This window comes from Hypanus sabinus, chromosome X1 (genome assembly GCF_030144855.1).
Source record: "Hypanus sabinus isolate sHypSab1 chromosome X1, sHypSab1.hap1, whole genome shotgun sequence".
Classification (NCBI taxonomy): domain Eukaryota; kingdom Metazoa; phylum Chordata; class Chondrichthyes; order Myliobatiformes; family Dasyatidae; genus Hypanus; species Hypanus sabinus.
Window position 1 is genome coordinate 34,466,966 of NC_082738.1, and position 21,963 is coordinate 34,488,928.

The 21,963-nt window shown below is 40.9% G+C and overlaps 1 protein-coding gene across 4 annotated transcripts in view; it reads right to left on the bottom strand.

Moving 5' to 3' along the window:
- The window catches only part of LOC132384802 (glutaminase liver isoform, mitochondrial-like), a 77,659-nt gene that overhangs the window by 43,123 nt on the left and 12,573 nt on the right, over positions 1-21,963 (bottom strand). For all 4 annotated transcript variants that reach the window (XM_059956326.1, XM_059956327.1, XM_059956328.1 and 1 more), the window contains 6 exons: positions 14,403-14,502; positions 8,961-9,082; positions 3,286-3,415; positions 2,691-2,770; positions 1,579-1,742; positions 870-928 (listed from right to left, as the gene is read on the bottom strand). In XM_059956326.1, the coding sequence (XP_059812309.1) occupies positions 870-928; positions 1,579-1,742; positions 2,691-2,770; positions 3,286-3,415; positions 8,961-9,082; positions 14,403-14,502 (655 nt within the window). The remainder of the gene's footprint in view (positions 1-869; positions 929-1,578; positions 1,743-2,690; positions 2,771-3,285; positions 3,416-8,960; positions 9,083-14,402; positions 14,503-21,963) is intronic.

The window sequence follows — 21,963 nt, forward strand, 5'->3', positions numbered from 1 at the left end:
AGCCATTATTGCAGCACTGCTGGAGTGCAAAAGGATTTGGAGGAGAAAATGAGTTAGGAAGCAGGAATGTCTGTGGTTGGTGGAGTCACTTGACCATCCAGAACATCAGTGTTCTGGATTTCTGGGAATTCTTTATCAGCTGGAATTTTAGTGGAACTCCAAAAAGGAATGTTACTACCCATCCTTCCATATCATTTATTGACCTTTGACCAAAGTGTCAAAGGTCATTACCAAGACTGGTTCTTGACCGTCCAGCAATTTCTGAAATATAAACAAGACACAAAAGTATACATCAGTTTTGAAGTCACTGTGACTGTGCATCATCTGGTGTTGGCAACTTTTGAGAAAATTGGCAAACAAATCATTGAGATTTAGCTGCAGTGTCATTCTGTAGCCAGCATCAGTTAACTGTGATTCACTACCTTACATTGAGTTAACATTGGATTTGTGAGTAACTTCTTTGAGAATTCCAGTGAGATTAGGAATCCACCAAGTGGGACATCTTGTAGCTAAATTCACATTTGATTGCATCAGACCACCAATATGCAGGAATGAACATCCCAAACTGTATTTCTACCTGAGGCTTCCATTATCTCTATCTTGTACGGGCACAATAAATTGGAGAAAGGAGCTGTTGTGACATCATTAGATTATTGTGACTGACCATTGTCGTTTTCAACAACACCTTACTTATCTAACAAGGTTGCTTCTGACAGTGAGTATATAGTACAAACAATATAGCAGTACCTTCAGTGATTGCTTTACTGTGTCTACAGCAGGGTCAAACTGCCTCACATGTACTGGCTCATTCTCTGGTGGGCCTGCTTAACTTGGTTCTTCATTCTGTCTCAATTGCCATATTATCTTACCTTAATAAGTGAGGTAATAACGATTGCACCTGCGTTTACCATAGGATTATGGGGCTTATCTAGAGACAAAATAGAATATTTAGATTAGCAGTATGAAGTGATCTTGTGCAGTGTTTATTTTTTTAAATTGCACTGCTTGTCTTTGCTTCTGCTTTGGCAACCCAATGTATAGACATCTTTCAGCAGGCCAACCCATTAAGGCTCTATTGTCACAATTACCTAATGCCAATAAGATGTGATTATTGGGATATTACCGGCTCCTGTAAGTGACCATAGCTTTTACAACATCATTTCAAACACTTAAGATGTGACAGATGGTACTTGTAGTACAATTGTTGTATTATAAAAGCAGCAAAGCGGAGACTCATTTCACTGATTATTTTCCTGCTGCATACAAGACTATAGGTGCCATATGTTCCTTCGAGATTTTCATGCCTTACATTTATTTCCCTGATCTTTTTCAGTATAATGTTCAAACTCTGAGTATTAGATGCAATTCTTTTCTTTTTTGTTGATAACGGATGCATAATTAGTTCTATTATTCCACAATAAATGAATGCTCTATAGCAACAGACTATGTGCAGGTGAGATGAATCTCCTTTGTGTATTCTGTTGCCAAGAGGTGATGGAACCCTGGTCCCCTGGGCTTGTCAATTTGGTTAAGCCTAGGGTGCTTATTGAAACACTTGTATGTTGCTATGATACTCGCCTTCTTCGTTCAAAAAGACTTTATTGAACCGTAGTCCGCTGGGTTCTTTGCCCACATACTGGTGAACATAGTCGGTGCTGAACTCATTAACAGCAATAGCATACTCCAATGGTTTGATGCAAGATTGTAAGCAGAAGGGGATTTTGGTATCTCCAATGGAGTGTCTAAAGAGAACAAAAAAAAACCAAAATGGATGTCTCCAGATCAGATAAATCTATATTTTCCAAATAAACACAACGAAAACTGATCTGGCTTTAATTCTGTTTTCACCTAGGAGAGGGAAAGGCCTGCCACTGGGCCCGGGGAATGTTAACCAAGTTCTCTGCATTTTGGATATGGACTTGGTCATTAGACTTTTTTTCAGTCTGATAATTTCTTAAATTCTGTGTTTTTCACCCAATCTTTGTTTTTTTGGTGTGCGGGGGGTGGGGGGGGGGATATGGGAGTTGGTTGTGCCTGTTCTGTTTTTTTTGTGTGTGGAGGAGTGTTGATGATCGTGCTGCCATTCTTCTCTTTCTTGGTTTTGTGGCTATCTGGAGAAGAAGAATTTCGGAGTTGTAAACTTTAATAATAAATGAACCTTTGCACCTAGGTATTGGTGAAATACACAGTAGATCACTTGGCTCGTATTAGCAATTTTGTTATTCCAAATTGATATACAGAACCTCATTTAAACAGTTCCATACCATTTTAATGAATCAATAGCAGCTCAAGGAGAGCCCTCATTACCTCTTCAAATAAGGATATATGGCAAGCATGGCAATGATTCGTGCAATTATGGACAAATTGGCCATATATGGAACAGGAAGATTGAGTGGACAAACTCATCAGACATTCAACTTCCCAAGTAGTACCCCGAGAGCTATCCTCCACTAGGTCTCACATAATCCATTGCAGTATTAAGGTCTTAAAGGTCTGTACAAGGAGGTTATCCTTTAGCCAAAACATGCTTCTCTGAAAACATATCTCACTCTTACTTAATTTCCTGAGGGGATACAAGAGCAAATACTTGGTACTTTGAGATATTTTCCCGGTTTGTTGTATTTCCCAGCTGTCTGACAAATTTACAATGTGATGACTCTCCATTTGTGTTTGGCGATTTTAAAGCTTACCTCTGCCCGTCCACTGTACAGAGAGAAACCCCCCAGAGATCTGGACTGAATTTGGCAAGCTGTGGGATGTAGTCAGCAACCTGAAAACAACACAATTGCATTGAAATTTGATTAGTAGAAAGGTAACAGCAACTTGATTTTGAAATGTGCTTTATGGTACTGAATAAACGAGTGTGTAAAACACACACAGAACTATAAATGGCATTAGAAATGGTGATCGGGTTTGGTTAAAGAAATAGACTATGAGGAGGGTTTTTAAAAAAGAGACAAAATTCTTTTCATAGAGGAAGCTCCTAAACTAGGGTTATAGGTGGTTGAAAGCAGAGCAGCTAAAGGCACTAAAGACACAGAGTTCAAGCTAAAGCCATACTGTCTGGTTGAAAGCACACAGTCTTTATTCAGCACACTCAAGCTTGGAACCTCACAATGTAGGAACTTAACCCAATGCCAAAACTAAGTTAAGTAACAACTGGTAGTGCCCTCATTTGACATCATTTTAATCAAATTCCACTTCCCTGTACCGACAGCACCCCAACTCCATCTACAAACACAAAGTGGCTCCACAGTTGTCAGTGTTCACCTTCCAAGATCTTACCCTGCCACCAGTCTTTATTCTTGCATTCTCATAAAGCCGATTGATATGCGAGGAAAATACTTCAAAGTCAGGAATGACAAATTTTTTCCTGAAGGCCTGGGTCAGTAGAACAATATTACTCCCAAAAAATCTTAAATAGAAAGAAGAAAAATAAAAGCATTATGTCAGCATTGGTCCATGTGTTGAAGAAGCAATTGGAACTATACAAGAACCATTGCACACCGCATAGGCCTCCTGAAGTCTCTGCGGATGCTGTGGTCGGCATGGACCAGGTACAATTGACGCCTGTACCTGGCTGGAAGCCTGAGAAGAGTTTATTCATAATTTGGCAATAATGACATCCCGAGTTGCACCCTCTTATTCTTTGACCACTCATTTTAAAATACCCAGTTTTAAACACCTGTGAACCAGACTTCCTCATGAGATGGGAAAGGATCTATCCCTGGAGTTTGGTAGTTCAGTCAGTCAAGTAGGGTTCCCAACTTCCTTGAGGTTTCATCAAATAATTTTCTACTGCAAGCTACCCTACTTCATACTAGGGATGATAGTGTTATACTTTAAAATAAGGGTCAATTTTTAATGGAAATATAACAATATTGGTAGGAGTAGTGAGCTGCTAAGGAAACTGGCCTTTACTTTAAAGTATAACACTGTCATCCCGAGTATAAAGTAGGGTAGTGCTGATCATTCCTAAAGTATAGATCACAAATGTGAGAATTTGCATTTCAGTAGATAGACAGCACTCTTGGCTTGCCCTGTTATCAGAACTAAGGTTTAACAAGTCTTCTGTACAGCTGCAAAGAGACTAATTCAACTACCTGTCCAGTTAGTGGTTGAAATGTTATCCTCCAGACCCATCCTTGTCATTATAACTACTCTTGCCTTACTATCATTTATTTTATTATTTTGTTGCTCCTACTGTCATGCTATGGCAGCACAAAACTGCTGCAAAATACAAAACCCCTTCAGCCTTCATTGTTTGCTACTGATCTCCATCTCACTCCTGTTGCACCTGATGACCCTGTGATCTCTGTCTCAGAGGCCGATGGAAGCCTGTGCCAACCAACTGGCAGGAGTATTCAAGGACACTTTCAATCCCTCACTGCTACAGGTGGAAGTTCCCACTTCCTTCAAAAAGGCAACAATTATACCAGTGCCTAAGAAGAATAATGTGAGCTGCCTTAATGACTATCACCTGGTAGTACTCACATCGACAGTGATGAAATGCTCTGATAGGTTGGTCATGACTAGACTGAATTCCTCCCTCAGAAGGACCTGGACCCATTGCAGTTTGCCTATTGCCATGATAGGTCAACAGCAGACACAATGTCTAGGGCTCTCCACATGGCTTTAGACCACCTGGACAACACAAACACCTATGTCAGGATGCTGTTAATTAAAAGCTCAGCATTTAATACCATCATTCCCACAATCCTGATTGAGAAGTTGCAGAACCTGGGCCTCTGTACCTCCCTCTGCAATTGGATCCTCAACTTCCTAACCAGAAGACCACAATCTGTGCAGATTGGTGATAACATCTCCTCCTCGCTGACGATCAACACTGGTGCACCTCAGGGGTGTGTGCTTAGCCCACTGCTCTACTCTCTCCATACCCATGACTGTGTGGCTTGGCATAGCTCAAATACCATCTATAAATTTGCTGATGGTACAACCATTGTTGGTACAATCTCAGGTAGTGACAAGAGGGCGTACAGGAGTGAGATATGCCAACTAGTGGAGTGGTGTCGCAGCAACAACTTGGCACTCAACATCAGTAAGACGAAAGAGCTGACTGTGGACTTTCGGAAGGTTAAAATGAAGGAACACATACCAATCCTCATAGAGGGATCAGAAGTGGAGAGAGTGAGCAGTTTCAAGTTCCTGGGTGTCAAGATCTCTGAGGATCTAACCTGGTCCCAATATATTGATGCAATTATAAACAAGGCAAGACAGCGGCTATACTTCATTAGGAGTTTGAAGAGATTTGGCGTATCAACAAATACGCTCAAAAACTTCTATAGTTGTGCCGTAGAGAGCATTCTGACAGGCTGCATCACTGTCTGGTATGGAGGTGCTACTACACAGGACCGAAAGAAGCTGCAGAGGGTTGTAAATTTAGTTGGCTCCACCTTGGGCACCAGCCTACAAATTACACAGGACATCTTTAGGGAGCGGTGTCTCAGAAAGGCAGCATCCATTATTAAGGGCCTCCAGCACCCAGGGCATGTCCTTTTCTCACTGTTACCATCAGGTAGGAGATACAGAAGCCTGAAGGCACACACTCAGCGATTCAGGAACAGTTTCTTCCCCTCTGCTATCTGATTCCTAAATGGACATTAAACCCTTGGGCACTCCCTCACTTTTTAAAAATATATAGCATTTCTGTTTTTTGCATGATTTTTAATTTATTAAGTATATGTATACTCTATAAAGTATACTGAATAAGATTTACTTGTTTATTTATTACTGTTTTTTTCTTCTAGATTATGTATTGCATTGAACTGCTGCTGCTAAGTTAACAAATTTCCACATCACTTGCCAGTGATAATAAACCTGATTCTGATATCTCCCAGGATAAATCATCCAGTTGGATTTATCATGACTGTTGGTGAAACCCTTACTCCAATCTCCAGTATTTTTGTAATAAATTAAAATGTTCAAAGAACACAAACAACATAGCTTTTTCTCCTGATCAATGAAGCAAAATCTAGAAATGTATCTTCATTTCTTGGAGACTCTGGGATTATTGGGAGCACTCACTTCAGCTATTAAAAACTATTCAAAGTGCAAGTTCCAGACAACTATTTACAGTATTTATATCTTCCTGTATCTGGCAGCAAAGCAGGAAGAAGTACTGGAAGTGAATTCCTCCAGTCAAAGGTTTGAAAGCATTAATTGAACACAAAACAAATGTAGAGGGTAATATGTTTATAAGTGAATGTGCTATGAAAAATTATTTGCTAGTTAATTGTATTTACTCTTACAAGAGGCTGGTTCACCTTCGAACAGTGTTTGATTCCAATTATGACATATACTATACTGAGTAAATATAAACTCTGGTCTTTAAATACCAACACATTGCAGCAAAATGGTTTATGACCTTTCTGACAGCAGTAAGCTCGGGGAAGTGCTTGGTCAGGGTAATCTATGCTCTGCCTGCTATTTCAACACCACAGTTAACTTATGTAACATATGAGGGACCTGGCACCGGATTATTTTCTAGGTATTTGTCAGATGGGAGAGAAAGAGGAGCATAATAATATACATATTTTTTAAATCACTGAAGTAGTGAACCCGGACTTATGGTAAACAAAATGAAGGTTGCATTGAACATGATCACTACATTTTGAAATCTTTTCCAAGAAGCAGTGAGAATCCAAGTGCTATTGTAGGATTCGTTCAAAGAATATCCCTGGTCCCCATCTCACAGCAGTCATTCTTCATCCAATTTGATCACTCCATGGAATATCATGAAACAGTTGGGTTCTCTAGAAGCAACAAACAGTTTTGAACCATACAAGGTCACGGCTGAATTACTGAATGCTTGTACTCAAGAACTAGTCATATTTTGGATAAGACTACCCTGATACAGTTACAGCACTGGCAACTCCTTGACAGTGGGGGAAAAGTGCCTTCCACAGAAAGATGGAGAAATCCAATCTGGGAAAATCACCATCCTATTTGCAAAGTGATGGGAGATGTTGACACTGTCATCAAGCAGTATTACTTGCCAATAACCTGCTTACTGATGTTCAGTTAGGGTTTCACTAGGAACATTTAGCTCCAAACCTTTTGCACATTGGTTGTCTGATAGTCTTTGCTATTTATTGTTTTTCATAAATTCTAACATATTTCTTTATTTTTGTATAAATGCCTGCAAGAAAATGAATATCAAGGTAGTATATGGTGACATACACATACTTTGATAATAAATTTACTTTGAACTTTGAAACTTCATTAGCCTTGGTCCAAACATGGGCCAAAGATCCAAATTGCAGAGGCAAGCTACGAGGTACTTCCCTTGACACTAAGCTACTGTTTGACTTAAAGAGAGGATATTCCAATGTCTGTAGCAATATCTCAGACAAAAGAAGATGGTTGGAGCTGTTAGGAGTCAATTATCACACAAGAGAACATTGTTAAAAAAAAAACGGGAGTGTCTTAGGCCCATCTTCAGTAGCTTCTAGTTCAAAATCAAAAGTGAAGATGCCTGATGATAATTGTGCAATGGTCAATTCCCTTTGCAGTTCCCCAGCAAGTGAAGCAGTCTGTGCCTTTGTACAGCAAGAGCTAGACAACAATCTGCTGCTCATTTGCCTGCCATCAACCAACACTAAATTAGCAAGAATCTTATCATCTGATGTGATCTAGTGAAACTCCATCTTTAGGATTCATCCATTAAATGAGATGCAGACTACCGTGGTTAACATAATTGTCATACTAACAGGCCTGCAATCCCAGAAACAAATATCCACTCTCACTAATGCTTGCCGCAATTTGTTTATCCCTACTTAAAATGGTCGCTATCTAAAACTAGAGTCAAACAAATCTCTGAGAGCTTGTCTGCTTTCACTGGGATTTGCTCTACTATTCTAGTTAATGCCATATTTCATTTGAAAGCCATTTGTCATAGAGTCATAGATGTTCTGAGTCTTAATTTCTTTCCCACCCCACGTATCTCTGAATAAGTTGTTCTTTTGCTGGAGTGCTCAGATACATCAGTTTGCTGAGTTTATACTCTTCTTCATGCTTCTGATGGTGAAATCTGTGCAAGTTAACCAGTGGGGTAGACTGAAAAGAAGGGAATAACATCATTTGAAAATAATATGAACTTCACCACAGACAATCCCAAGCCTGGCTGTGAAAGGAGGAGGGTTGGGCTAGCAGCTCCATCCTGCAAAGTCCTAGTGCTTCAAAAAATGCTAACAGAAGCTCAAAAGACTTCATTCCTGGGAGAGGAAGGATCTTCGCCTAGAAGTCATGTGGTGAAAGCAGAAACCACAGAGCCTATCTACCTTCTATCAGCCCAGAGCAGAGGACTTTGGCAAGCTGCTGTCGTTGGCCTACACCCCAACAGGAATTATAGGCTCGAGAAGAAGAAAATAATATGGATAGTTTAATATATCTCAATTTGTCTATAGAAGCTACTATAGCAGATTTTTAATTGCTGATCTACGCAGACCTATTTCAAGATCAGCGCAAGTTCTTTGCCATGCAGTACTGGGCAAATGTCTTGGGCACCCTAGCTATATATATGTGCCTAAGACTTTTGCACTGTACTGTATTTGTCAACGTGGAGCGGAGAGCAACTTTATAAATCAGGCAAGAGGAAAGGATGCTGGGAATGGCAAGGGTGGAGCACCACAGAAAGGGTGTGGGACAGGTGGCAGAGAAGGAATGCTGGGGGAGGAGGTGGCACAGCTTCAGACACACCCAGCCCTGAGATACCAGGCCTGGTCATGATTATGGCACTTAAGTAACTAGAGTTGCTTTAGTGTTAGTGACTTATTGAAATCCACCCTTTGTTCTGAAAATGTTGTCAGATTACTGCTGTGGAATTGTGATCAGACAATATTTTCTGAAGCTATCAGTTCAATTATAAACACAAGACAAATGAATGTGAGATAAGGTTTGTTTTCAAAGTAAATTTTTGAGTAAAGAATAATAATAAGTACTTTTTGAAGAGGTGTCTGTCCAGCGAGATGCTACTTGAGGAACTCTGAACTGTCTGACGTAAGAGGTCCATGCAGTATTTCAGCCGGGGGTCGGAGGTCAATAGTCCTGTTGATTTCAAAGCCTGCATTTAAAATACAACACACACTTGAGATAAGATTTGAATCAAATAACATGAAAATCTGTAAGGTATCTGGACATTTTGAAATGAGTGCAGCTTGAAGAAAATGCAGGAAGGCTACAAAAAGAGACAAAAGCAATGTTTTACTTTAGCAACTTATTGACAGGAAAAATTTTTTCTTTCCATGTCACCAATTTCTCTCTACTGCAGTATTTTCCCTCCTGAAGGTAGTCTACGCTTCTTGCAGAGTTATGATTTTGCTGGGGATAATCTAACCATGACAACTCAGCTTAGGCTGCATTGGAGTGGTCATGGCCAACTGACCTGTGTCAGCATTTCCACCAACTGATCTCATTTAGTTCTCAAAAAATCTGAACCGTAAGGAACATTTTACCCCTCCTTCCATAATGCATGATTAAGTAGGCCATTTTCTATGCCTCTTCTGCCACCCTAACTGAGGCTAATCAATTTACAAGAACAAAATAATGAGAAATGATGCATTGATGTACCCCCAACAGGGCATTCCATGCACTCACCACTCTTGGTGTGAAGAAAATCTACTTCTGACATCCTTCCTATAATTTCCTCCAATCACCTTAAAACCATGCCTCCCCATATTAGCCATTTCCACCCTGGGAAAAAGTCTCTTATCATCTATCAAGTCATCTCTCATCCTTCTTCTCTCCAGAGAGAAAAGCCCCAGCTCACTCACCCTTTCCTCACAAGACATGCTCTCTAATCTAGGCAGCATCCAGGTAAATGTCCTCCGCACCCTCTCGAAAGCTTCCACGTTCTTCCTATAATGAGGTGACCAAAACTGAAGATAATACTCCAAGTGGTCTAACCAGAGTTTTACAGAGCTGCAATGTTACTTCACAGCTCTTGAACTCCATCCCTTGACTAATAAAGGGCAAATCATCATGCAGCTTCTTAACCATCCTATCAACCTGTGCAGCAACTTCGAGAGGTCTATGTTGTTTGTAAACTAAGCTGTGAGAGACTAACAGAGCAAAACTCAATGTTGCTTGTACTTGTTAACCGTAGAGAAGAGTCACATTAAATTCAAAGTTCTGTCTAGTGCATCATTATAAGGCAGATATAGAGGCATCTAGTCTGCTTCCTAATGACTGAGTTAATAATCCTGTTCCCGAACATAATTTTGAACTATCTGTGTGTTTACTAAATTCAGATTGGTGGTTGGGTTGCTGCTTTTGTCGTAAGAGTGCCCAGCTAAAAAGGAAGGGAAGCAAATCAGAATTCTCATGTTTTGTCGCTACTCAATGGCTCCTGGGTTCTAATGAGGGCAGGATGAGGACTTGACCAGTCACACCACCCACTTCTGATGTTTTGACTTGGCTCCTGCAAAAGAAGGTCATCACTTGAGTCAGGTTCTTTATGTAGCTGGCAGCCTATGGAATAAGCAAATAATTGTCACTGTTGAAACCTTCCTCAAATAGTGTCTAACCTAATTTGCACTGACCCAATTACAGTAAGTAGCCCCAATGCTGGACAGGGAAAAGGTTGTGTAAATTCATCTTTTAATGGTGGTCTCTCACTCCCCTCCACAGCCACATAGACTAAGGAAGAAAGCCCCGTGATGCTGAGTTGGCCCAATCCCTGTATGGGTGCATGCACTTCTTTGAAAAATAAGAACCGATTAACCCACTCTATTGAATGTCAAATTGATTGTTTGCATTCTGTAAGTGTTTGTTCACAGTTGGCTTTCTGCTGTGCTCTAGGGTTCTTTGTGTAAATAAATCAGTTCAAATAAAAAGCCCATCTGCCACTCAGTAGGATTTCCAGTTTAGTCCTTAAACCAAATAATCACAACCATTGGAGCCTTTTATCACTGCAAATTGGAAAAGCGCTCTTTAACATTTAAAGGGGCTTTCCGATACTTGGGCTCCCGCTAGTTTTGTTTGGACAATTATCAGGAACAGCTTGTTTTTCATTTTGTGTTGCTCCTTCCAATTATCTTTTCCCCATATCCCTCAATATATTTTGATTAACTAAAATCCACTGGACTTTTTAATGTTAAAGTTGAGCCAGCATTAATTCATATACAGAGGAGAACTTTAAACTCCTACTACAATGGGTTTTCTAACTTCACACTTCACTTTAGAAAACTGGGCTATAATGTTTAGACTCCATTTCAGCTGGTTAGGGAGTCTATTTATTATAAAAGGTCTCTAGGTCCCTTTCTTTTACTGCGGATGCTTGGCTCACTGAGTATTTCCAGTGTTTTCTGTTCTTATTTCATACTTCTGGCATTTAAAATACTTATTTCATATTTTTTATTTTCATTGAAATCATTTCAGATTTGCCCACTTTTCCCTATAATAGCTCGAAAACTTCAAATTAATTTTCAACAATATTCCAGGGATTATGGATCTAGTTTGTGCAGTTCTGTGCTTGTAATTTAGCTTTTCAAATCCATACATGATCACGGTAGTTCCAAGCTGCACCAAGGTCAATAATATCCTTCCAAGGTGCCAGAATCTCTCAAGCTGCTTCAGACAGGGTTTAACTAGGGTTTATATCACTGCAAAATAACTTCTAATCATTTTTACCCCACTCCTCTAGATAGGATTAGCCTTCTTAATTATTTTCTGTATTTTAATGATCTGTCTATAACTCTTTGGCCCTTCTGCTTTTAGCTTTTTACCATTTACAAGGTACTATGGACTAATCTTTTACCTCAGATTTTTCCATCTTGACATCAGTTTGCCACAATTTTACCTCATTGTAGCTTAATGTTCCAACTAACTGCCTGCAATTCTGTCCATTTTGCTGCAACAAAAAACTTGAAACCATTGCTCTTTAGTTATCCCAAAGATGTTTATTAATAAGTAGTTGTTAGTCACATGCCGCTATCAAGGAGTGAATATGAAAACATGAAAAAGCAGGTTTATAGCTGTTCTCTATAAAATTGTTATAAATTGGCCAGATTTATAGAAACATAGAAAACCTACAGCACAATACAGGTGCTTTGGCCCACAATGCTGTGTCGAGCATGTACTTTCTTTAGAAATTACCTAGGGTTACCCATAGCCCTCTATTTTTCTAAGCTCCATTTACCTATCCGGGAGTCCCTTAAAAGACCCTATTGTATCCACTTCCACCACTGTCGCTGGCAGCCCATTCCACACACTCGCCACTCTCTACATAAAAAACTTACCCCTGACATCTCCTCTGTACCTACTTCCAAGCACCTTAAAACTATGCCCTCTTGGAGAACAACTTGTGGGTGCTCACGTTTCCAAGCACTTGATGCAATTTTTCTTGACTGAATTAGTCATGAATTGGAAGTGCTTCTGGAAAGTACTTCAGACCAACTGGTCCATGCTAACTAAGATGCCCATCCTAGCTAGTCCCATTTGTCACCATCAGGGGTCCATGACATAAAAAAGATTGGGAACCTCTGAACCATTCCAATCTATGTACCTGATAAACTGGCTTTTGAAGGCTATTATTGCTTCTGCCCCAACCACTTCCTCTGAGATTTGGCAAAAGAATCACACAGTAAAAAAACAGGCCCTTCAGCCCATTGAGTCCATGCTGATCATCCAGTACTTATAGAGTCATGGAGAATTACAGCCCATCTAGTCTGTGCTGAAACAATTTAAACTGCCTATTTCCATCAACCTGCACTGGGACTATAGCTGCCCATATCCTGACTATCCATGTACCTATCCAAACTTCTCTTAAATGTTGAAATCGAGTTCACATGCACCACTTGTGCTGGCAGTCCGTTCCACACTCTCACCAACTTCTGAGTGAAGAAGATTCCCCTCATGTTCCCCTTAAACTTCTCACCTTTCACCCTTAAGCCATGACCTCTGGATGCAGTCCCACCCAACCTCAGTGGAAAATACCTGCTTGCATTTACCCCTCACCATTTTGTACTGATCCCATTTTATTCCCCCATATTCCCACCAACTACCACGTACACACCGACACTTGGGGCAGCCAATTAACCCAGCAGCCTGCACATCTTTGGGATGTAGGAGGAAGCAGGAGCACCTGAGGGAAACCCACATGGCCACAGGGAGAATGTGGAAATTCCATACATACAGAGGTCAGGATCAAGCCTGGGTCTCGGGAGCTGTATTGTGCAGCTGTGCGGTCCCAAACATACTTCTAGAATTACTCAATGCAAAAATTAGGGCCTTTAGGAGAGGAGGAAGCAGGGTGACTCTTAATGCTTTTAAACTAGTTTGCATGCATGATGATCACCCTGTTGTACTTAAAGGGGTGCAAGTCTCTTGATATTGGGCAGGTGGCCTCTCCCAACCTTCACTAACCTCTTTTTCCCCCATATCATGTCATGCACATTCATGACAACCTATTTTTTTTTTTAGTTTCTAAATAAAGTTGCTGGTTGTACACACACGATAGTATATTGTTCGGAGTTAAGTTGTCTGGAATTATGTCTTTGCATGAACTGTGTGGAAATGTAACTTCAGAATATATATTAATTTTGTCATGAAAACGATTGGGAATTTCCACTGGAAAGTGCAATAGACAGGGAACTGTTACTCTCTGAGCTGCTGTATTAACTAAACGTTCAAATACTCCTTCACTCCTTGTACTCAAGACTCATCTCCTGGTTTAGCACTTCCTGCATCAACACACTCCCTTGCACCACAGTCACAGAGAGATATAGCATGGGAACAGAACCCTCCAGCCCACTGAGTTCAGACCAGCCATCAATCACCCATTTTACACTAATCCTACATTAACCCCATTTTTATTTTCCATATCTCCCTCCCTCCCTCCCACCCCACCCTCTACCATCAAACACTGCAGCCGAGAGCACATTCAAAAAAGCAGCGAAACCAGTGCTGAATATGGCCATCCTTTGCCGCAGCTTATTGGAGCATCAGTGCATTTTATTGCAAGGCAGCCACAACCAAAATTTAAGATAGATTCCATCATCCTGGGAAGCATATAATCCAGGGAATCTTGAGGAGTCAATGGGGAAGGGGGGCACATAATAAACGCATTCAAAATAAGAGGAACTTCCAACAAGTAAGATCTCAAAAATTGGCAGGATCAAATGAGAAGAAAGCACCATAGGTTGTAAATTGCGCCTGGGTTAATGGCTCCCAGTGAAACACCTGTCTTTTTTCTTAAACAAAAAAGTAACTTTCCATGGAGGGGACTGAGATCTGAATAAGCATGGTCTGATACCTTACAGTCAAGGCTGTGTGGTAAAGGTTAAGCATAAGCTGCATAACACAGGACAATAGGACACATCACATGGTGTGGCTTTGTGCGAGGAGGAGAGGCAGGTTAGCTCCTTGGATGTGCATTTGCTTACACTGATAAACTTGGGGACCGGAATCTGCTCTTGTCCCTCGGTGATTGTGTAGAAAAGCATATCCTCCAGTCCTGGCATCAAGCCCGGTTTGTGCTTCCTCCTGGGGATAGATAAGCGCAGTAACTGTGACAAATGTATCACAATTTTCAACAAAGACCCATATTGAAGCTGACCTGATTGGAGTCAACTGGATCTGTCCAAGCTGTAGAAGCTGGAATACATTGAGTTATCTGTAAACTCCACCATCCATACTATCCAAACCAGGCCACCATCCAAACTATTGGTCAGCAATATCAGGCTGGTCATTCAGTTTGCTTTGGTAGCACACTGGTTGACATCTTAGCAACAAATTTGATTTTAATATTGGCTTTAAATAGTGAACAAAACAAATTTACGTCAACATGTTCACCATTCAAATGAAGTTGCAAAGCCAGCAAGAAACATTTAATTAGCACTTAGTAAGTATTCCAAGATGCTTCGAAGAGAAGGACGCTGAGCACTATTGGAAAAGTTCAGCAAGATAGTCGAAGATACTGTAGATTTGGAAGAGGTTCAAAGGATAGACAAATGTAGCAAGAAAGAACGTGCATTTACAAAGGACTTCATTGTGCCTTTAAGATGTCCCAAAATGCTTCACAAAGACAGGAGAATTTATAATGCAGAATAAAAACAGCAGAGAAATTAAAGGATTTCTTTGTATCTGTCTTCGCACAAGAAAATAAACAAAACCTGCCAGGTACAGTGTATTAGAAAATCAAGGGTCCAGTGAGTATAGAGCAGAAGGAATTATTAGTCAGAAAATAGTACGAGAGAAGTTGGTAAACTTGAAAGCTAAAAATCCCAAGGACCTGTTGATTTGCATCCCAGTGATCCGAAGTGGTGACTTTAGAAAAAGCAATTGCTTTGGTTATGATTTTCTGAAATTCTACACATTCTGGAATTGTCCCTGAGAATTGAGCAGCAATGTTTAAGAAATGAGTAAGAAAATGGAACAACCTATCATGACATCAATGGTTGGGAAATTACTGGAATTTATGAAGGAAGATGTAACAACAGGACATCTTGAAAAGAATAATAGGATTGTATGGAGCCAATATGGATTAAGGAGAGTTACATTTGACTAATCTGCTCGAGATCATTGAAGACTGGTTCTCTCATATCTAGAGTAGATAAGAGGGAACCAGTGAATGTGGTGGGTTAGGATTTTCTGAAGTTGTTCAAAAGGATTCTATGCAGGAGGTTGGTTAACACAGTTGAAGCAGATGAAATTAGGGTTTATGCACAGAGAAGGATTGAGAATTGGCTGTCAGACTAAAAACGAGGCGTGTGAATAAACAGTCCATTCTCAGCTTGGCAAGCCATGACTAGTAGATATTGCAGGGATCATTGCTTGGTCGCCGCTTTTTACAATTCATTCATTATGTGCCGCATTGTATGATGTGGGCTATCATGGTCTTCCATTTGTCTTTAAGCTGATTCTTTTCTCTATCTATGACCATGATTATTCTTTGCAAATTTTTCTACAGAAGTGCTTGCCATTGCCTTCTTCTGGGCACTGTTGTTTCAAGACGGGTGACCCCAGCCATTATCAATACTCTTCAGAGATTGTCTGCCTGGCATCTGTGGTTGCATAACCAGGACTTGTGATAAGCACCAGTGGCTCATATGACCATCCACCACCTATTCATATGACGCTGATTGGTGGCGGGGGGGGGGGGGGGCGGGAGTAAACAGGTAATACACCTTGCCTAAGGGTGACCTGCAAGCTAGCGGAGGGAAGGAGCACCTTACACCTCCTGTGGCAGAGACTTATCTCCAACCTGCCACTCATTTTTACAATGTATACCAACAATTTAGTTGAGGGAAACAAATGTCATATTTCCAAGCTTGACCATAACATCTTACTGTTTGCCACAGTATTAAACTATAGGAGGGGCTGTGAGTACAGCAGAGGTTGCAAAGAGTCTTCAAGAGGATTTTTTCCCCAATGGATAGGGCCTTGACACCTGAGATTGTATCTGGAATACTGTGTACAGTTTTGGTCTCCTTGTATAAGAAAAGACGTACATACAAATGGATGAAATACAGCAAAGATTTACTAAAGTAGTTCCAGAGATGGTGGATTTGCTATGTGAGGAGAGGGTATGTGTGATAAATTCTCTAAAGATTAGAAGAATGAGAACAATCTCATTATAACCAAAAATTCTTGAAGAGCTTGACTAGCTAAACAATGGGAGGATGATTTCTCTGCTGAGTAATATGGGTCTGGGGCTACAGTTTTAGAATAATGAGTAGCCTGGTTTAAAACTGAGATGAAAACTTTCTTCAGTCAAAACAGATGGATTTCTGAACATCAAGGAAAATGGGGATTGTGCAGAAAAATGGTGTTGAGATAGACAATCAGTTATGATCTTAATGAATGGCAGAGTAGGCTGAAAGAGTGAGATGGCCTACTCCTGCTCCTACTTATAACGTTCATATAAAATAAAGGGCATTAAAGTGCACTCATTATATTAATAAACAACAGCTAATTACCATACATCCAAATCCCATCAACAAGTAAAACTAGTTATTCTGTTGTTCGTGTTTGCATGGACACCCAGGTGAATTCCCTGCATGTACTTGAATAGTGCCACAAGATTTTTTTACTTTCACTAGAACCACTTGAAAAATGGCTTGGTTTTTAATCTTTCAAAAGGTAGATGCGAGATGACTGATTATGGAAGTTCTTTCTGTATGTGGGACCAGTAAAGCTGAAGATCCTATCATTCCCTCAAAGCTAATCAACAAGATTCAAGACCTTGACCTCAATACCTGCCAGTGCAATTGATCCTCGACTTTCTCACTTACAGACCCCAGTCAGTTTGGATTGGCAACAAGATCTCCTCCACAATCTCCATCAGCACAGGTGCACCATAAGGCTGTGTGCTTAGTTCCCCTGCTCTACTCGCTTTACACTGGTGACTGTGTGGCTAACCACAACTCTGATGCCATATTCAAGTTTGCTGATGACATCACTGTTGTTGGCCGAATCAAAGGTGGTGATGAATCAACATATGGGAGGGAGACTGAAAATCTGACTGAGTGATGCCACAACAACAACCTCTCATTCAATGTCAGCAAAACCAAAGAGCTGATTATAGACTTCAGGAGGAGGAAACCAGAGGTCCATGAGCCAGTCCTCATCGGGGGAAATCAGAGGTGGAGAGGGTCAAAAACTTTAAATTCCTCAGTGTTATCATTTCAGGGGACCAGTCCTGTGCCCAGCACATTAATGCAATTGCAAAGAAAGCATGGCAGCACCTCTATTTTCTGAAAAGTTTGCAAAGATTCGACATGACAACTAAAACTTTGACAAAAATCTATAGACGTGTGATGGAGAGTATGTTGTCTGGCTACAACACAGCCTGGTATGGAAACATCAAAGACGCTGACCATCCTGGCCACGTTCCCTTCTTGCTGCTGTCATCAGGAAGGTGGTACAGGAGTGTTAGGACCCACACCACCAATTTCAGGAACAGTTATCACTCCTCAACCATCAGGCTCTTGAACCAGAGGGGATAACTTCACTTGCTCTATTACTGAACTGTTCCCACAACCAACTGACTCACTTTCAAATGTGTCTTTTGCACATTGATTGTTTACCTGTCCTGTTAGATGCTGTCTTTTCCTGATTCTATTATGTTTTTTGGATTTTCTGAGTATGCCCACAAGAAAATGAATATCATGGTTGTATATGGTGGCATATACTGTATGTACTTTGATAATAAATTTACTTTGAACTTTGAAGTTAGGACGGAGAGAGGCTTGAAGTTTAGAGGGAAGAATTAGGGTATTGTTTGGGAATCAAGTCTTGAGGAGGGTGCTGTGGAAGAATGGGTTAAAGGCAGGGAGGGATGGGAGGAGGAACGTTGAATTAACATTTTGGGGAGACATCAAGCACCCAGAGAGACATCAAAAACCAGAGAGCAGGAATAGTAAGCATTTTGGTGAATGTGTAGAGCTTATAGTAAAGTTTGCAAAGTAACCTTTAGGGAATAAGATCATAAGACATAGGAGCAGAATTAGGCCATTCAGCCCAACAAGTACTGTTCCACCATTCCATCATGGCTGACGTATTATTCCCCCCCCCCCCACAACCTTCTCCTCATAGCCTTTGACACCCTTATTAATCAATCTCTGGTTTAAATCTATGCAATGACTTAGCCTCCACAGCCATCTGTGGTAATGGATTCCAGAGACTCACCACATCCTGGCTAAAGAAATTCCTCCTCATCTCTGTTCCAAATGAACGTCCCTCTATTCTGAGGTTGTTCCCTCTGGTCTTAGACTCACCCAGTATATTCAGTAGGTTTTAATAAGATCCTTCCTCATTCTTCTAAACTCCAGCAAGTACAGGGGCAGAGCCATCAAACCTTCCTCACACATTAACCCTTTCATTCCCAGGATAATTCTTGTGAACTTTCCCTGCACTTTTCCCAATGTCAGCACATCTTTTCTTAGATAAAGGGCCCAGAACTGCTCACAATACTTCAAGTGTGGTCTGACCAATGCACTATAATGCCTCAGCATTACATCCTTGCTTTTATATTCTAGTCCTCTCAAAATTAATGCTAACGTTGCATTTGCCTTCCTCACCACTGACTCAATATGCAAGTTTACCATTAGGGAATCCTGCACTAGGACTCCCAAGTCCCTTTGCACTTCTGATTTTTAAAAATTTTCTCCCTTTTTAGGAAATAGCTCATGCCTATATTCCTTCTACCAAAGCAGATGACCATACACTTCCCGGCACTGTATTCCATGTTTGTCCATTCTCCTAATCTGTCTAAGTCCTTCTGTAGTCTCTCTGCTCCCTCAGAACTACCTGCTCCTCCACCAATCTTTGTATCATCTGCAAACTTGGCAACCAAGTCATCAATTTGTCGTTCAGATCATTGATATATAACATGAAAAGAAGTATGGAGGTAAGCTACATTTCAGCAGCGGTAGATGATATTGCTGAGGTAGAATGGGTGACCGTGTTGAACTAATAAAGACAGCCATGGATCACTGAGGTTGGAGGATGTGGGTAAGTAGTAGTAAACGGCAAGCAGCATTGGCATGCATTCTTGCAGAAAGGGATGGTGAGAGGCGGCAAGCAACATACTCGTCAGGAAGGGACTTGCAGGGTGGGGTTTGGTTACATATGAACCAGCTCTTCCCAGATGTCATGCAGCAGCTCACAATCAGTTTAGAAGCAGCTAAAGGACAAGGTACAAGTCACCCTGCCTTCTCAACCAAAGGATATCATACAGGCAGAAAGCTGAAACTAAATTAATGCATGAGGTGCATCCAGTCGAGGTACAGTCGCTATGACGATGGAATAAGTTTCAGTGTTAAAAAGGGGAGGTCAGCACAGAAAGGATGGTACTGTAACAGTACCAGATGGAGTTTGCAACCTCTGAACTAGAATTAACCAGTCTGAAGTGTTTAATTTGTTTATTTTTAAAGATACAGCACGATGGCGAGCCCTTCCCACCTAACAAACCCGCATTGCCCGATTACACCTATGGGAGGAATTAACCAACTAACCCGTACATCTTTGAGATGTGGGAGGAAACCAGAGCACCTGGAGGAAACCCACAATCACAGGGAAAACGTACAAACTCCTTACAGACAGTAGCGGAATTGAACCGGGGTTGCTGGCGGTGTAATAGCATTACAATAACCACTACATGACTGTGCCGCCCTTTTAACAAAGGGATACATTTCAGTTATATTGTGTCTTATCGTAACTTGCAGAAGCATCTCAACACGGGTCACATTAGTAAATTAAATTGGTTTATTATTGTCACATACACTGAGGTACAGTGAAAAGCTGTTTCACATGTCATCCATATAGATCATTTCATCACATCAGTACATGGAGGTAGAACAAGGGAAAACAATAGCAAAAATGCAGAATAAAGTGTTGCAGTTACAGAGAAAGTGCAATGTAGACAGACAATAAGTTGCAAGGCCATAACTCTTGATTGTGAGGTCAGGTTGCACTATTATTGCACTAGGAGACTGCTCAGTAGCCTCATACAGAGGGGCAGAAGCTTGAGCCTGGTGGTACATGCTTTCAGACTTTTGTACCTTCTGCCTGATGGGAGGCCGTTAAAGAGAGAATGTCCATGATGGGTGGGGTTGTTTTCCAGAGGCAGTGAGAAGCACAGACAGAATCCACAGTGGGGAGGTAGGTTTCTGTGATGTGCCGAGCTGCATCTGCAACTCTGCAGTTTCTTGCGGCCTTGGCCAAAGTAGTGCATGAATTATAATGTGAATTAATTTAGTATGTGGATAAAGGTTTAAACAGTTTTGCTCACAGCTCACAAGTTGGAGTGGCTGGCTGAGATGGGCACATTGGCCTAGACCGGGGGTCGGCAACCTGCGGCTCCCGAGCCATTTGTGGCTCTTTCACCTCTGTGCTGCGGCTCCCTGTGGCTTTGGGAAATAATTGGTCAGTATTTAATTAAAATGTATTTTATGTTAGTTTGTTAGCTTTTGAAATGTAATTCTAAATTTGAAGATTATGGTGATCTTGTACAATCTAAGTGTGGCGACACATTTCCTCACAATTAGCCAGCATTCCGGCTAAGGGAGATAGCCTACGGGGGTTTGTGAGTACGCGTCTTTTGCAGCATCCGCGCCCACGGGGATGGGTTGAGGGAGGCTTAAAAGCAAGGCTGTTTAGTTCGAATAAAGTTACCTTTGACTGCAGTCTTTATTTTAGCGCTGCGTGTAGCGCTACACCGCTACAACGTGTTTTTTATCGCTATTAATATACATCACCACAGCCAATGCCTGACACCCGCCAGTGCGCGCTTTCTTTTAATTCTTCGATCCAAGGTAGGCTACCTATGTAGTAACCTTCAACCCAACGTCTTTTTTTCGGAGTTCAAAATGTTTTTGTTGCATGCAGAAATGTAATTTCGTTTTCTCTGCAGGAGTTCATCAATTTCAAAAATGCAACACATTATAGTTTGTTTATACATAGCATAAAGGCAAAAAAAACCCGTTGTATGCAGTGTTATTTCATTTTGTGGCTCCCAGTGTTTTCTTTTCTGTGGGAAATGGGTCCATATTGGCTCTTTTAGTGGTAAACGTTGCCGACCCCTGGCCTAGACACTACAAAAACATCCTGTCCTTTTCATAGTGTAATGGGATCTTTAACAAATATAAAAATAACCGAAGTAAGCACCCTTAGGAAGCTTCCAGCATATAGGTAAAGTCTTGGATCAGGCATAAATCCTGCCTTCTCAAAGGTGAGAGTACTGTCCATTCAGCCAGACTGATACCACTAGAGTCTTTTTACATTTGTGCAGGGTCTGACTAGTTGTGAATTTTATCAGATGGTTGGTATAGCATCAACTATAAGTTTGTGTACAAAACCTATCAAACTCCAGAAGAACCATGAATAAAGCACTCCCTGGAAAGACTTTGTAAACCTAAAATATATTTGTCTACAGTATGAAGAGGCAAGTGATTTTCTGTATTTGTGAGTAACAGACGGTGGTCTTGGTCAGCACGTTTTCAG